At 47.0% G+C, this 16,994-nt stretch overlaps 4 protein-coding genes across 4 annotated transcripts in view; 1 reads left to right on the top strand and 3 right to left on the bottom strand.

Moving 5' to 3' along the window:
* LOC143956093 (uncharacterized) overlaps positions 1-368 on the bottom strand; it is a 52,152-nt gene extending 51,784 nt beyond the window's left edge. The window contains exon 1 of the mRNA XM_077466225.1: positions 239-368. Coding sequence (XP_077322351.1) covers positions 239-368 — 130 coding nt within the window. The remainder of the gene's footprint in view (positions 1-238) is intronic.
* LOC143955908 (uncharacterized) overlaps positions 1-16,994 on the top strand; it is an 865,587-nt gene that overhangs the window by 612,250 nt on the left and 236,343 nt on the right. The window lies entirely within an intron of this gene.
* On the bottom strand, positions 441-4,759 carry LOC143955910 (uncharacterized). The gene is made up of 5 exons (XM_077466033.1): positions 4,663-4,759; positions 1,330-1,525; positions 1,116-1,213; positions 805-1,026; positions 441-725 (listed from the first exon to the last, which is right to left on the bottom strand). The coding sequence occupies exons 2-5, from the start codon at positions 1,361-1,363 to the stop codon at positions 441-443; spliced, it is 639 nt and encodes a 212-aa protein (XP_077322159.1). The 5' UTR covers positions 1,364-1,525; positions 4,663-4,759.
* Positions 6,452-16,994, bottom strand: part of LOC143955832 (uncharacterized) — a 61,379-nt gene continuing 50,836 nt past the window's right edge. The window contains exon 8 of the mRNA XM_077465953.1: positions 6,452-14,398. Within this exon, the coding sequence (XP_077322079.1) occupies positions 14,394-14,398 (5 nt within the window). The 3' untranslated portion in view covers positions 6,452-14,393. The remainder of the gene's footprint in view (positions 14,399-16,994) is intronic.

Below are 16,994 nucleotides of genomic sequence, written 5' to 3' on the forward strand. Positions count from 1 at the left end.
AACATTTTTCTTCCAGCTGATCCCCAGAATCTCCATAAATCCAGTCTAGATACATAAATTGTGTCGGCAGCACAGAGAAGGAAGATTATCGGAGAGAAATCCAGGAATACAGGACGGGGAACACAGCTCAGGAAAGTGACCAGGGGATTACAGGCTGATATCACCCAGCCCCCGCCCTACTCTGGACCAATCAGTGAGCAGTATGGGTGGAGGAATGGATTTAGTGTTAATGACCCACCTGTGCTGATCTCTGTAGGAGTGTCCTCCTCTATAAATGTCCCCGTTATTCCATCCTCCTCCATAGACTGCTGATCATCCCTCACATACCTCTCTTCTTCTTCTGATTTCACCTCAAATTCTATATCCATTGGATCTCCACTCTAAACCAAGAAAATGAGAGAGAAAATCATCTGTAAGATAGAAGATTTATTATTGTGACATCACATAGAAAAAAAAATAATAATAAAAAAATACATCCTCTCCAGAAGTCCATGTTCTAGATGCTCCAATCCACCAACCTTGCAATATTGAGGGATGGTGTGACCTTCCTGTGTGGAATCCCGGGAATACAGAGGACGGGGACATCTCTCTGGTGGGTTCCTGGTATTTGGTGGTTCCATCATATCCTTGTGTCCTTCTGAAAACTCCTCCATCACTCCATACTCCTCATCCTCCTCTTTATACTCTTCTTTAATATCAATATTATCATCCCTGAGGTTTTCACTCTGAATATATAATAAAACATTAATTGTAACAATCATGCTGTGTATAAATCAGAACTACCAATAATTGTTCCTCATCTACCTGATGATGGTGGGGGATGGTGTGATCTTCCTGTGTGGAATCCCAGGAATACAGAGGACGGGGACATCTCTCTGGTGGGTTCCTGGTATTATGTGGCCCCATCATGAAATCCTTATACAGATCCGCATTTCCTTCAAAAAACTCCTTCATCGCCCTATACTGCTCATCCGCCATTTTAAACTCTTCTTGAGCATCAACTTTAGGATCTCTCAGGTTTCCACTCTGAATATATAATAAAAATGACATCAATGGTAACAATGCAGATAATGTACAGATCCTAATGATACTATCAGTGATTGTTCCTCATCTACCTGATGATGGTGGGGGATGGTGTGATCTTCCTGTGTGGAATCCCGGGAATACAGAGGACGGGGACATCTCTCTGGTGGGTTCCCATTACTGGATCCATCTGTAGGAAACACACACACTGACTGAATACATTGTTTCTATGTGTTTATCAGATGATGGGGGATCTAGGTGGAGCCTCCGTACTGCTCTCTCCTTTACAATAAAGTCTCCTCTTACCCGGTGATGTGAGGGGCGGCTGATTGGCCATCATGACGTCCTTCCCGGCTCCGCTCTCCTCTCCTGTCAGCAGCTCGATGATCTCTCTGGTGACTTCTAGAATCTTCTTTGTATTTCTCTATTCTATCAGGGAGGGAGGTGGAGGCAATGTGATGGTCATGTGATCTCCAGACTTCACAGGAGGAAAACTCTAGATCTGAAGACAAATAGTAAAATCAAATGACATTCCCAGAATCCTCCTCACCTCACTGGTCAGGTCTCTTTATTTAAACCCCACTTCATGTTGAGGTTTCTGATATTACATACAATGGAGGTCCAACAGCCCTATTTTGAAAGTGAGGAGGTCAGGGGTCGGCCCACATCCTAAGAGCATCAGAAAAAAGAGAGTCGGATAGAGAGATATTAGGAGGAGGAGCTGTGAGGTCAGTGTGATGTCATAGGATTCTCTAACTCTGATTGGAGGGACATTGGGAGGAGGAGCTGTGGGGGGCGCTGTGTGAGGTTTCTGTACACAGAATGATTTCTCCCGGGTGCGTCCCTCCTCTCCTAAACTGAAAGATGAACATTGTCTTTGGGCTTTGTCAGGACACATCATATTCCCCTCTCAGCTCTCCTTCCTCTCTATAACATGTGCTTTCTACCAATCCTTCTGACAGTTGTCTCCTCTCTCCTTATCCTCTTTTCCTCACCCCTCTTCTCCACCCCACAGCCTGTATATATCCCCCTCACTTCTGTCCTCTCCCTATTCCTGCATCACCAACTCCTGATAATTCTAAACCCACATGATAATAAAACCTCCAGGACTCTGAGGCATGTCCCTTCATATAAATCACACTCCCATATTACCTCCCCCACCCTTCTGCTTCTCCTAACCTCTGGAGATTAAACCCCAAACCCTGGACCTCCATCATTTAACTGTGCCCAAATCTCCCATCCCCCCCATGCCCTCTGGCAACAGCTGCAATCCACACAATTTAGTTCCGATCTTCCTCAAACCAGCCTCCTCTTCTCTTGCACCCTTTGGAACGCCTCCTCTGTCTGTAACAAACTCACTTCTGTCCATGACCTCTTTATCACTAACTACTTGCTGTTACTGAAACCTGACTTCATGAATCCGACACTGCTTCTCCTGCTTCCCTCTCCCATGATGGCCTTCTCTGGACTCACTCCCCCAGACCCAGTGGACAGAAGGGAGGTGGAGTGGGAATCCTTCTAGCCCCACATAGCATCTTTCAGGTACTTCACCCACCTCCCTCTCTGTCACTCTCCTCATTTGAGGCACATTGTATTTATCTATTTTCTCCAGTTTCTTTAAGAAGTGCTGTGCTATCGGCCTGGACCGGTATCAACCTTTCTTGATGACTTCTGTGCCTGTTCTTGGACATCTCCTATTCTCATCTACACCTCCTCCCTGGGTCAGCTTATAGCCTCTATGGCTTCCAATACCATTTCTACACTGATTACACCCAAATCTATCTCTCTACCCCTCAACTCCATCAGTCTCCTCACCGCATCACTAATTTACTAACAGACATATCAGTCTTGATGTCACACCACTTCCTCCAACTCAATCTATCCAAAGCTGAGCTCATAATATTCTCTCCACTGGCCTCCATTCAGTGTCCTCCACCCCTTTCTGCCAATCCTTCCACTGGCCTCCATTCAGTGTCCTCCACCCCTCTCTACCAATCCCTCCACTGGTCTCCATTCAGTGTCCTCCACCCCTCTCTACCAATCCCTCCACTGGCTTCCATTCAGTGTCCTCCACCCCTCTCTACCAATCCCTCCACTGGCTTCCATTCAGTGTCCTCCACCCCTCTCTACCAATCCCTCCACTGGTCTCCATTCAGTGTCCTCCACCCCTCTCTACCAATCCCTCCACTGGCTTCCATTCAGTGTCCTCCACCCCTCTCTACCAATCCCTCCACTGGTCTCCATTCAGTATCCTCCACCCCTCTCTGCCAATCCCTCCACTGGTCTCCATTCAGTGTCCTCCACCCCTCTCTGCCAATCCCTCCCCTGGCCTCCATTCAGTGTCCTCCACCCCTCTCTGCCAATCCCTCTACTGGTCTCCATTCAGTGTCCTCCACCCCTCTCTGCCAATCCCTCCCCTGACCTCCATTCAGTGTCCTCCACTCCTCTCTGCCAATCCCTCCACTGGTCTCCATTCAGTGTCCTCCACCCCTCTCTACCAATCCCTCCACTGGCCTCCATTCAGTGTCCTCCACCCCTCTCTGCCAATCCCTCTACTGGTCTCCATTCAGTGTCCTCCACCCCTCTCTGCCAATCCCTCCACTGACCTCCATTCAGTGTCCTCCATCCCTCTCTGCCAATCCCTCCACTGACCTCCAATCAGTGTCCTCCACCCCTCTCTGCCAATCCCTCCACTGGCCTCCATTCAGTGCCCCCCACCCCTCTCTGCCAATCCCTCCACTGGCTTCCATTCAGTGTCCTCCACCCCTCTCTGCCAATCCCTCCACTGGCTTCCATTCAGTGTCCTCCACCCCTCTCTACCAATCCCTCCACTGGTCTCCATTCAGTGTCCTCCACCCCTCTCTGCCAATCCTTCCACTGGTCTCCATTCCGTGTCCTCCACCCCTCTCCACCAATCCCTCCACTGGCCTCCATTCAGTGTCCTCCACCCCTCTCTGACAATCCCACCACTGGTCTCCATTCAGTGTCCTCCACCCCTCTCTACCAATCCCTCCACTGGCTTCCACTCATTCAACAAACAAAATTCTATATAGCAAGAACATCACCAAGGTCATCCATAACTCGGCCCCCAGCTACATCACTGACCTCGTCTCACAATACCAACCTAATCGTTCTTTTCATTTCTCCCAAGACCTTCTGCTCTCTAGCTCCCATGTCACCTCCTCCAATGCTCATCTCCAGGACTTTTCCAGAGCTTCTCCCATCCTATGGAGGTCCCTACTCCAATCCGTCTGATTATCTCCTACTTTGTCCAATTTTAGCCGATCCCTGAAAACTTTTTTCTTTAGAGAAGCCTATCCCTCCCCCACCTAACTGGACTTTTATTTTCTCCATCAGCCCATCCCCCATAGTTATTGCCTTTTGAATCACTTGACCCTCCCTCTTAGATTGTAAGCTCTAAGGATCAGGGCCCTCTGATTCCTCCTGTATTATATTGTATTGTAACTGTACTGTCTGCCCTCATGTTGTGCAAACTGTTGGCTCTATATAAATCCTGTATAATAATAATAATATATGTGTGTATCATCATCTGCTGGAGAGAAAAGATATCACAGTGACTATGGAGGAAGAGGACGGAACATGACGGGGGATAAAGAATAGAAAATAAGATATTATTACCTTCTCTGCTGCCAATTTCAGCCACGTCACCTCTACCTCGTATCACAAGGAGCTTCCTTCCTGTACCTGACATCACTTCCTGTCTTCCATAGAGACTTCCTGTCTGGGTAGAAGTGAGAAGATCACCACCTTGTGGAGCTCAGAGGAACTGCAGCCCCCGGAAAACTTCTCGTAGTGTGAACACGGCCTTGTGCTGTGTGTGTATGTACTGTATATCCTTATAGATGTGTAGTGCTCCCCCCACAGGAGCCACGAATGATATCTGGTTGTTTCTCATACAGTACAGATTAATGAAGCGGGAAAGTTGGGACTTAAAATGAGGTTGTTGACATTGTGGAGTTAACCTCCTTCAAAGTCCTAAAATACCCTCTTTTTCTCATACAGTACAGAGGCCACCAGTCACCCAAGCACCAGTCCATTCACTCCGACTCCAATAAACAGTCTAGGGGATTGTCTATTTGTAATAAATTCCTTGTAGAACTTGGGGTTTGGGATACTCTAAAACTGCTAGCAACCCTCACAGCTGAGGATCATGAGATATCTATCTGAACAGTCTTAGATCCTCTATCTGAACAGTCTTATATCCTCACAGCTGAGGACCATGAGGTATCTATCTGAACAGTCTAAAGGCCCGTACACACGGTCGGACTTTTTGACAACAAACATGCAAATTAGCTGTTTTGGAGCAACATCCGACTGTGTGTACGCTCCATCGGACAAACTTTTTCTGTTTTCATCGGACTTTTGTTGGCTGTGCGAACGGACAAACTTTCTGGCAACAAAAGTCCGATGGAGCAAAGTCCGACCGTTTGTATGCAAAAGCATCGGACTTTTGTACAAGGTACAAACACGCATGCTCAGAACCAATGCAAAAGATCAGACTACAATACAGAAGTTGACCAAAGGTGGCGCTGGAGTCATTGAACGTCCTCTTTTGAAGTGGCGTCAGTACGTTGTGATGTCACTACGTTTGTGTTTGTTGTCAAAAAGTCCGTCCGTGTGTATGCAATACAAACTTGTGGACCACGCCCTTTGTACAAAAGTCCACGGAAAAGTTTGTACAAAGTCCGACCGTGTGTATGAGGCTTTAGACCCTCACAGCTGGGGACCATGAGGTATCTATCTGAACAGTCTTAGACCCTCACAGCTGAGGCCCGTGAGGTATCTATCTGAACAGTCTTATACCCTCACAGCTGAGGACCGTGAGGTATCTATCTAAACAGTCTTAGACCCTCACCGCTGAGGACCGTGAGGTATCTATCTGAACAGTCTTAGACCCTCACAGCTGAGGCCCGTGAGGTATCTATCTGAACAGTCTTAGACCCTCACAGCTGAGGCCCGTGAGGTATCTATCTGAACAGTCTTAGACCCTCACAGCTGAGGACCATGAGGTATCTATCTGAACAGTCTTAGACCCTCACAGCTGAGGACCATGAGGTATCTATCTGAACAGTCTAAAGGCCCATACACACGATCAGACTTTTTGACAACAAACATGCAAATTAGCTGTTTTGGAGCAACATCCGACCGTGTGTATGCTCCATCGGACAAACTTTTTTGGTTTTTATCTGACTTTTGTTGGCTGTGCGAACGGACAAACTTTCTGGCAACAAAAGTCCGATGGAGCAAAGTCTGATCGTGTGTACAGAAAACCATAGGACTTTTGTACAAGGTACAAACACGCATGCTCAGAACCAATGCAAAAGATCAGACAACAATACAGAAGTTGACCAAAGGTGGCGATTGTAATAGATAAGAACTATAAATTAGTTCTTGGTTATCTGCTGCTATTCCTAATTAAAAAGTATAAATGTGCATGCACATTAGAAGTAAACACTCTCTGAGATACGTTCAGCTCGGCTACTTCTAAATTCTGATTTATTCGTGGGCGGTGTTAATATTTTATACAGAAATATACGTCATTGCTATGTCAGTCTAATTGGTACATCTCATTGGTTACAATACAAGAGAAATGAAGAAACTTGATGCTTGAAGTTCGGTTGAAGCTGGTTTTCTTATCTCGAATGCATTCTTCTAACGTGGGGGATGTAGGGTACAGACGCCATCTTGGCTACGAACAGAAAGTCAATCTGTATATTACATAATAAGTAAGGAGAGTGGGAACATGTATACACATAAGCAAATAGACATTTTCTGATTATCATTATGTACATTGGATTCCTTAACAGTCCCCCCTAAAATGTCTATTTTCTTCTGTCCCTCATCTAAAGGTCCTACTCACCTGGCCCATTCTCCTCAGCAACTCTTTTTAAGCTGTATATAGAGTTAGGCAGCAACTAGTTCACTACCCCCCTCGATACAGCTGGAGAAGGGCAATCAGGTGCTATCTACCCCTATAACCCTAGAGGATTGTGAGATTATGGACAGGGAGTGACTGTAGAGGAGGGAAGGGTTTGTCATCCTCCATCATAAGAGGGTCTTCTTCTTCTTGGTGGAGAAATGTAGGTGGGCTGTTGTCTACAGCCTTGCTCATTAACTTCTTTACGAAAGGTAGAATACAGCATACAATCGGGGCTAAAAGAACCAGGATTATTAGTACCGTTACCCCTATCTGGGCGACCACCTTCTGCCACCCACTCATCCAGCTAAAATATTGATCCCATGGGTCTGTAATACCGGAGTTCTTCTTCAACTCCAATGTCGAATCTTCTAATTTCTTTATAGCTAAAGTTACTTTACCATTTGGGCCGGTATTATCAGGAATGTAGGTGCAACAGATTCTAGTTTTTTCTATGATTTTACAGACACTTCCTTTCTCAGCTAACACCATGTCTAAGGCCATCCGGTTCTGGAATGTCATGTAGGAAGTGGGGGGCTAACTGGTCAGCAATTCCCTGCAGGGCATCTTTAGTGAAATTCACCAATCTTTGTTGGTTGTAGTATATGTAATTGATCCAATCTACATTCTTGTTCACAGTTATTATGGGGATCAAAGACTCAAAACCAGCTTTTACCTGATCCCTGGCTTTGAATTCATCAGGGACCCCCCTTGGGACCCCTATAGCATCTATGTACACATGAGGGTCAAAGCTTCCGGAGAGAGCTGCTCGCTTCCTCCTCTGACTGTGTGCTGGGTCAGTATATGTATCAGGGGTATCTTCTGCTAGGATATGGAGGGGCATAATCACCTTTTCAAGGGCACATTCACCGGTCCAGTTACCCTCTAATCTGGTCCTATGTTCCAACCCACTGTCCCTCCCAGGAACCACAATTCTGGCCCCAGTAACTGTCTGTAAAACACACATATATATATCCTTACCATCAGGGATGTCACTGTACCAATGGCATTGCCATGAAAGAGTCAAACGGACAAGGTACTAAGTCACAGTAATCAAAGGTAAAGGTGGTCACATGTGTACCTGAAGAATTGTACCAAAATGTAATTGTCATCATTTTTTTGTGATGACCCCCTCCTGGGCCTCCCCCCTAGACCAAACAGAAAAAGAATATGCAGCATGGTCGTCATGAAGTGGGCGGGATCTTGTCCTCGGGGGTGGAGCTTTCTTGCAGTGGGAAGCGTGTATTCAGGTATTCTTCCCGGCCAATTCGACTGAGGTGGCTGTGGTCAGCAAATGGACCATCATATCTGGGTACAAGAGAATGTTTTCTCACAAATTTCTTTACCAGCCCCCAATCTCCAGGCAGTAGTTGGTGTGTTCCTGTATCTAATTCAGGATCTGGAATGGAAGAAAACACCTGGACATGCATTTGGGTTAATCCTCATGATAATGCGGTTACATAATTAGTCAACACATCAGATTGCAACTGTAACTGTTGTGGAAAGTAACAGCCAAGTCTGGGGGCTGAACCAAACTAAATTTTATAAGAGGATAGGGCATATTTCCCCCGTGGTGTGTGTCTGACACTGAACAGGGCAATGGGCAAACTGTCTGGCCGACTCATGTTAGTCTTTTGAGCCATCTTTAACATCCTGTTTTTTAGTGTCCCTTTTATCCTTTCTATCTTCCCGCTACTTTGAGGGTGGTAAGGAGTGTGTAGAGCCAACTGAACCCCCAGTGCTGCCCTAATCTTTTATAAGGGTTGCTGTGAAGGCTGGGCCTGATCGCTCTCTATCACCTCTGGGACCTCAAATCTACATACTATCTCACTCAGTAGTTCCTTAGCTGTGGTCCTGGCAGTCATGTCCACCTCCACTAGGGCGTATTCGAATCTGTCACTCCTTTGGCATTTGGGAGTGATCAATTTGTATCCTCTGGAAGGGGGTATAGAGCTTTTGCCAGGTGCTTCTTCTGTGCCTTTTCTGTACATTCTGGGTTACATTTGTTGCAGATAGTTCATGATCTGCAGAAGTTGTTGGTCAATGAAGTAACTCATAAGTTCATAAGAGTCTTTGTCAAGTGGGCAGCTTAATTTGCCCATTGCACCATAGCTGGGTACATACTCCTGGGTAGACAAGGCTTCTTGTTGCACTCGAATAGTCCATCTCTGAGAGTTGCTCCTCTCCGTTTTCCAGCTTTCCTTCTCATCCGGACTTGCTGCTTCCTGTAATTATTTCAGATAAACTCTGTCCACTGGGAGAGTCCGTAGGATAAGCATGGAGTGGTCTTCTTCTACCACCCTGCTGTCCACTTCCCGTGGACCACTGGCTGTCTGTTTAGCAGCTGAATCGTCTAGATTGCCTCGAGCTTCCTTCGAGTTGAGTTTGTCGTGTGCTTTACTTTTAGTATAGTCACTTGGGTTGGGTGAAGCAGGGCGTCCATCAAGTCCTTGATGGCTGAGCTATGTTTCACAGGTGTTCCTGCAGCCGTCAGGAACCCTCTGTCCTTCCAGATAACACCAAAATCATGGGCAACGCTGAAAGCATATCTTGAGTCCGTATGAATGTTGGCTCTTTTTCCCTCTGCCAATTTACATGCTGTAGTAAGTGCTTGCAGCTCTGCCACCTGTGCAGACATCACCGGCGGTAAGGTTTCAGTTTGGAGAACCGAGTTTACAGTGGTGACCTGGATCCTGCAGGGGTATTTCACTCATGGTGGGGATATGCGTGGTTTCCAGCCGCATTAGTTCGATGCAGTCATGGGGTGACAAGTCAAGACTCGACTCCTCCTCCTTACCCCCCTCGAGAAGTGGAAGAAGGGTGGTAGGTTTCGGTGTTTGACAACGTAATAGAGTAATGCTGTCTAGAAGGTAGAAACACAGGAGTCTCAAGTGTCTGGCAATGGACAGATGTTTTGGCTGGATCTTGGTGGAGTATGGGAGCAATGTCATGGGGAGCAAGCAGAACGAGGCAGAGTCCGAGAGCCAAGTCCAAAGTTTTGTCAAACAAGGCTTGTGCAGCAAAGACAGCTCACAGGCACGATGGGCCTCCTCTTGCTATCGCATCCAGCCGACAGGAATAATATCCTATAGGGAGTAGGCAGATGCCGTGTGATTGGGCGAGTACACCTGTAGCATGTCCCAGATGTTCGGATACAAATGGCTTGAACATAGTCTGGGAGCCCTAGCACCAAAGATGGTGTGCTTGAAGGCCTCAAAGTTGGATATTGCTTCAGGAAACATCTGGAAGGGGTCTGCTTTCAGGGTATCATACAAAGCCTGCATCAGTAGGGAGCCTTCTGGAATCCATGCTCTGCAATACGAAGTTAGTCCAAGGAAGGAATGAAGGGGCTTCTGGCCTTGTGGCAGTGGGATGTCAGAGATTGCTTTCACCATGTCTTCAGTGAGGTGTCTTGTCCCATGGGACAAGACAGTGTCCAAGAACAATTACAGATGTTGAGCACCACTGCAATTTGGGCTTTGAGGTTTTGCAGCCCTGTTTGGCAAGATAGCACAACTGGCTTTCTGAGGTGACTTCAACAGTGGGTAAGTCAGCTGCACAGTGGAGAAGGTCATCAACATATTGGAGGAGAATCACTTCCAGGTGATCCTCTTGTTATGTGTCAAGGATGATAGCCGTAGCATTTGCAAACTAGCTTGGAGAGTTCTGTGCCGCTTTTGGCATAACTGCCCAGGTATACTGTTTCTTTTCGTGGGAGAAGGCAAAGAGGTACCTGCAGGAAGGATGCAGGGGTACACTGTAGAATGCATTTGCCAGGTCCACCACAGTGAAGTACTCAGCCATTGGAGGTACAGCTGATAATAAGGTATGTGGATTTGGCACAATTGGGGTGTCCAACACTGTGACTTTGTTAATTGCTCGCAGATCCTGCACCATCCTGTATCTGTCAGGTTCTCCCTTAGGTGTTTTCTTCTTGACAGGAAAAAGAGGTGTATTACATGGTGAGGTACAGGGGATCAAGGCCCCATTCTGGACCAAGGCAGCTACATGTTTTGAGATAGCTTCTGATTGAGCCAACTTAAGTGGGTATTGTGGTTTCCGGGGCAATGATGCGCCCTCTTTGAGCTTGACTGAAACTGGTGGCACTTTTAAGTGACCAATGTCTTCCGGGCCTGTGGACCATAGACATGCAGGAATTCTGTCAAGTACTTCCTTTGGTATTGAACTTGGAGTTATTGCTCCATGAAGTGTCATCAGGAGAGGCAGAGAACACAAGGCAGATGAGTCTTACAAGGATAGGGGAGTATGTAACTTCACCCCCCCTTCAGGTGTGAAAATGATTGAGGCCTGTAGTCTGGACAGCACATCAGCTCCTAGTAGATTCAAGGGACATGTAGAGGACACCACAAATCTGGTAAGCAAATCAGGAAATGTCCCCACTTGGAGAGGCTCAATGAGTGGACTGGAGCGGGGCACCCCATCCACTCCCACGCAGGAAACATCAATAGTGGAAAGAAAAGAATTATCAGGCAGGTCCTCAGCTCTCAACACACTCCTGGCTGCACCCGTGTCAATGAGAAAAGTGGTAGGTTTTCCTTGTATAGGTAACGTGACCTTTGCTAGGGGTCCTCCAGTCTCATTTGAGGACACTGTCATAAGGGGTGACACGGGTTTGCCCATTTCCTAGCGTGAGTTAGGGCGTGGTGGTGGAGGTTCATTTCCACGTTGCCCTTCGCGGGGATCCCTGTCTTGTCTCGGATGTCTTGGGGCTCTTCATTCTCTTCAGGTGTGACCCCGCTTTCCACAGTTGTAACAGATGATCTTCTCCCTGGTATTGGGCAGTGGTGGAAGACGAGTGTAGGCGGGATCTTCGTCTTGTGTTACCATGAGGGGCGTTGGTTTTTTCCCCTTTTGGTTTTCTATCCCTCTTGCCACCAACAATAAATCGGACATTTTCATTGAGCGATATTCAGGGCGGGCCACCATCAGGCATTTTCTGATATCCTCTCTGAATCCTGAGACAAAAGCAGATGATAACATGTGTGTGTGTGTCTTTTCATAGAGGGAGAAGCCCAGATCATCAAAGGCCTGTATGAGTCTAGCATGATACTTCTCCACAGACTCCCCTTATCTTGGGCAATATCTTGGATTGTGGTGGTCTGATCTGCCAATTTCTCCTTTGCCCAGTCGCGGAGTTGTGCACAGAACTCCAAGCCTGAGGTGTAAGAAGTGGCACTTGCCAGGCAGGCATCATTGAAGGCTGTCTGCATGACTGGCCAAAAGACATGTCCTGCTTTAATTTGGCATAGGCTGATCAAGTCTCTCCAGGCAGCTGAGTAAGTTTCCTGTATCTGCACTATCCTGCGGTAGAAGGGCATTGGCTGTTTCTCTGGGTCAGCAGACTTGTCACTAAGGTTACTGCTTGTTGTTGGTGTAAAAGCGACAAACATCACCGGTGCCCCTTCTGGTAACCGAGACTGATGTTGGGGCAGGGAAGGGGCACTGTTTCTTATGGTTGTCAGCATACGTTTGAGATCCTCCCGGAACTGTGAGGATGGAGCCGGATTAGGGGTTAAATCAGCAGGTGGCCTTGCTGCCTGTTGTTGGTCTTCCCACTCGGATGCTTCTTCATCATTAACATATCCGGCCTGTGAAGGTAGTGCTTCCATATTAGGGAAGACAGGTGTGTGGTAGGAACCATCCTGGTTTAAAACGGGAAGAACTGGTTATATGCCATGGCTGGGCCTATTGGGTGTACCAAGATGGCCGCCGACAGGAAGTGCACTGGGCTGTGCCTGAAGTGAGGGCTTGGGTGTACCAAGATGGCCGCCTGGGAGTGGTCACAGTGGGTTATGCTTGGGTTGGGGTGGTGAGAAGGGAGTGGGCATTAGGCGGATAGCAGGGTTGTCCCTCTCCTCCTTCGTTCCAGTTTTTGTATATGGGGGCGGTACAGCCACATTATCAACTCTGTGATACACATACATAGTACAATTTGCATCTTTCTTGATTTCCTCTTCTTCTTGCAACATCTTCTCTCCTCTTCTAATATCACATTCTAGCATTCCCTTCTCTCTCTCTCTTTCTTTCTTTGGACGGCTTAAGAGGAGAATACAGGCAACAAATTGGTTAATACTCCTCTGACTGCTGTCTTATCAAAGAATTCCTAGGGTGGGGGCTCGCATCCCTGCGAGAGATCTGTCTCCTCGCACACTCCTGACTGTTCTCTTCGAGGGTCAAAACTAGCACGTCAGAGGTGGTGTGGAGCAGTGGCTTATGGCCCAACTGATCCTTCAGGTAGCCACTTTTTCTCACCGTCACCCTCTTTGTGTATGGCAAACAGTAATGGACAAATACACACAGTACAGGACACCTGACACTCTTTGAACTGCAAAGATAGCTCTCGGGAAAAGCTCACCTGAGTCACAAGACTGCCAAATTCCAGCTAGCCTTCTTTCAAACTGCCCTAATTCACAGTTTGAGATAAACCCTCAGGAAAATCTTACCCGATAAGAACGTGTATAGACGGTTGCAAGACTGCCACTTCCACAAGTCTTCTTTCAAACTGCCCTAATTCACAGTTTGAGATTAACCCTCAGGAAAATCTCACCCGAGCGAACATTTATAGACGTTTTGCAAGACTGCCTCTTCCGCAAGCCTTCTTTCAAACTGCCCTAATTCACAGCTTGAGATTAACCCTCAGAGGTCCTACACAGCCAACCTCGAGTAACCCCGTCTATAAATGCCTGCAGAATTCCACCCCACCACTAGAGGTAAAATCTAGGGGTGAGGATGGACACACGCCTGAAGCTGCACTTTCAGTCTGCTAAATCTGCAGTCCTTCAGAATGACAGACACTGAACAGATAATAGTCAGCAGAAAACCATTAGCAGGTTCGTTAAAACAGCTCCAGGTGAGAAATAAGTTACCTGCCTCTTTGAACAATCGAAAGGAGCCAACAAGACAAAATCAACCAGCCAAACCAGAGAAGTCGTACAAATGGTAAGGATAAATATGCTTACCGTACTGTTAGGGCTGCGTGCTTAACCCCCTTCTCTGATCTGGCCAGCTGTTCAGTCCTGGAATGCGGTCTCCCTTCGATTGTGGCCTGAAGCCCCACGTTGGGCGCCAATTGTAATAGATAAGAACTATAAATTAGTTCTTGGTTATCTGCTGCTATTCCTAATTAAAAAGTATAAATGTGCATGCACATTAGAAGTAAACACTTTCTGAGATACGTTCAGCTCAACTACTTCTAAATTCTGATTTATTAGTGGGCGGTGTTAATATTTTATACAGAAATATACGTCATTGCTATGTCAGTCTAATTGGTACATCTCATTGGTTACAATACAAGAGAAATGAAGAAACTTGATGCTTGAAGTTCGGTTGAAGCTGGTTTTCTTATCTCGAATGCATTCTTCTAACGCGGGGGATGTAGGGTATAGACGCCATCTTGGCTACGAACAGAAAGTCAATCTGTATATTACATAATAAGTAAGGAGAGTGGGAACATGTATACACATAAGCAAATAGACATTTTCTGATTATCATTATGTACATTGGATTCCTTAACAGCGATAAAGAGCAGAAAAACCATGTGATTTGGTGAAAGTTGGCTGAAAAAGTCCTGCTGTGTGTATGCAATACAAGTTCAGGGCCGAAGCCCTTTGTACAAAAATCCAAGGGAAAGTTTGTACAAAGTCCTATCGTGTGTATGAGGCATTAGACCCTCATAGCTGAGGACTGTGAGGTATCTATCTGAACAGTCTAAAGGCCCGTACACACGGTCGGACTTTTTGACAACAAACATGCAAATTAGCTGTTTTGGAGCAACATCCGACCGTGTGTATGCTCCATCGGACAAACTTTTTTGGTTTTAATCGGACTTTTGTTGGCTGTGCGAACGGACGAACTTTCTGGCAACAAAAGTCCGATGGAGCAAAGTCTGATCGTGTGTACAGAAAACCATAGGACTTTTGTACAAAGTACAAACAGGCATGCTCAGAACCAATGCAAAAGATCAGACAACAATACAGAAGTTGACCAAAGGTGGCGGCAAAGAGCAGAAAAACCACGTGATTTGGTGAAAGTTGGCTGAAAAAGTCCTGCTGTGTGTATGCAATACAAGTTCAGGGCCGACGCCCTTTGTACAAAAATCCAAGGGAAAGTTTGTACAAAGTCCTATTGTGTGTATGAGGCTTTAGACCCTCATAGCTGAGGACTGTGAGGTATCTATCTGAACAGTCTAAAGGCCCGTACACACGGTCGGACTTTTTGACAACAACCATGCAAATTAGCTGTTTTGGTTGCAACATCCGACCGTGTGTATGCTCCATCGGACAAACTTTTTCTGTTTTCATCGGACTTTTGTTGGCTGTGCGAACGGACAAACTTTCTGGCAACAAAAGTCCGATGGAGCAAAGTCCGACTGTGTGTATGCAAAAGCATCGGACTTTTGTACAAGGTACAAACACGCATGCTCAGAACCAATGCAAAAGATCAGACTACAATACAGAAGTTGACCAAAGGTGGCGCTGGAGTCATTGAACGTCCTCTTTTGAAGTGGTGTCAGTACGTTGTGATGTCACTACGTTCGTGTTTGTTGTCAAAAAGTCCAACGGAAACAGTCCGATGCATACCACACACAGTCGTATTATCCGACAAAACGGTCCGATAGGACACATTCCGATGGATTCTCCGACCGTGTGTACAGGGGCTTAGACCCTCACAGCTGAGGACCGTGAGGTATCTATCTGAACAGTCTTAGACCCTCACAGCTGAGGACCATGAGGTATCTATCTGAACAGTCTTAGACCCTCACAGCTGAGGACCATGAGGTATTTTGGTACGGATTTTGGCCCAAACTTGTCTTGCATACACACGGTAGCACAAAGTTGTCAGAAAATCCGATCATTCAGAACGAGGTGACGTAAAAGAAGTACGTCGGGACTAAAAAACGGGTCAGTAGCCAATAGCTTTCGTCTCGTAATTTATTCTGAGCATGCGTGGCACTTTGTCCATCGGAATTATCTACGCACGATCGGAATTTAAATGATCGGATTTTGTTTTCGGAAAATTTTAGATCCAGCTCCCAAACTTTGTGTCAGAAATTTCAGCCGGAAAAACTCAGATGGAGCCCAAGCACGATCGGTTTTTCCGACAACGCCATACGATCGGACTTTTTCCATCTGAAAGTCCGACTGTGTGTACAGGGCATTAGACCCTCACAGAGGACCATGAGTAAGGATGAGCTCAGGCCTGTTCGCATGGACCACGTGCAGAGCCCGCCAGGAAGTCAGCGCAGCTCTGCGCTAATCACAGGCAGTGAGACATTGCCCCGATCGGGCAATCTCTCACTGCCTGTGATTAGCGCAGAGCTGCGCCGACTTCCTGGCAGGCTCAGCACGTAGTCCATGCGAACACGCCTGAGCTCACCCCTAACCATGAGTCTCTTTGTGGCATCCGGTTGCCCTGTGCAACGGCACAGTTATTGCCATCCAGTGCAATCTCAGGAACCCCGCACAGTGCAGGAGGGCGCTCTTCTTCTATCTCACAGATGAGATTCTTGCTGAGGACCAGGGAATGGCCGGTATCTGAAACTATGAGATGTGGTCTCAGTCCAAGCAGCCTCTGGCACCCAGTGTCGAGACAAGGTCACCCACCGCCTAGGGTGAATATGGCAAATTGTGCAACTCCCTCACAAGTGGGAGGGGCCAATGGCGGCATGCAGAGCACAATGTATGTCATGTTTGTGGCATGGGCAAAACAGCACCAATAGTTGTGGTACATTGCAGCAAACCGAAGAGTTTGCATTGGACGCAGTTGCAGTGTGACCCCATTCCATTCAATCTTTACTGCATCTCTTCCTTCATGTGGGGGTCTGATGGGGGGGGGGGTGATCTGAAGAGGAAGGAGGGTGGGAGGAGGTCGGGGGGGTCTGAGGAGGAGCGAGGAAGTCTGGTGGGGGTCTGAAGAGGAGGTCTAGGAGGATATTGAGGAGGAAAACGGAGGTCTAGTGAGGGTCTGAGGAGGAGTGGTGAGGTCTTGGGGTGATCGAAAGAGGAAGGGGGTG

Source organism: Lithobates pipiens, unplaced genomic scaffold (genome assembly GCF_037356315.1).
Source record: "Lithobates pipiens isolate NorthernLeopardFrog02 unplaced genomic scaffold, aLitPip1_a1.2 Scaffold_35, whole genome shotgun sequence".
NCBI classification, from domain to species: domain Eukaryota; kingdom Metazoa; phylum Chordata; class Amphibia; order Anura; family Ranidae; genus Lithobates; species Lithobates pipiens.

What these genes read in the sequence shown, in the direction of transcription:
- LOC143955910 (XM_077466033.1), bottom strand. Translation starts at nt 1,363, where the DNA reads ATGATGGCCAATCAGCCGCCCCTCACATCACCGG. An exon ending in GCCGCCCCTCACATCACCGG is followed by an intron (nt 1,214 to 1,329) that starts GTAAGAGGAGAC and finishes TGTTTCCTACAG; the next exon opens with ATGGATCCAGTAATGGGAAC. An exon ending in CCATCCCCCACCATCATCAG is followed by an intron (nt 1,027 to 1,115) that starts GTAGATGAGGAA and finishes TTATATATTCAG; the next exon opens with AGTGGAAACCTGAGAGATCC.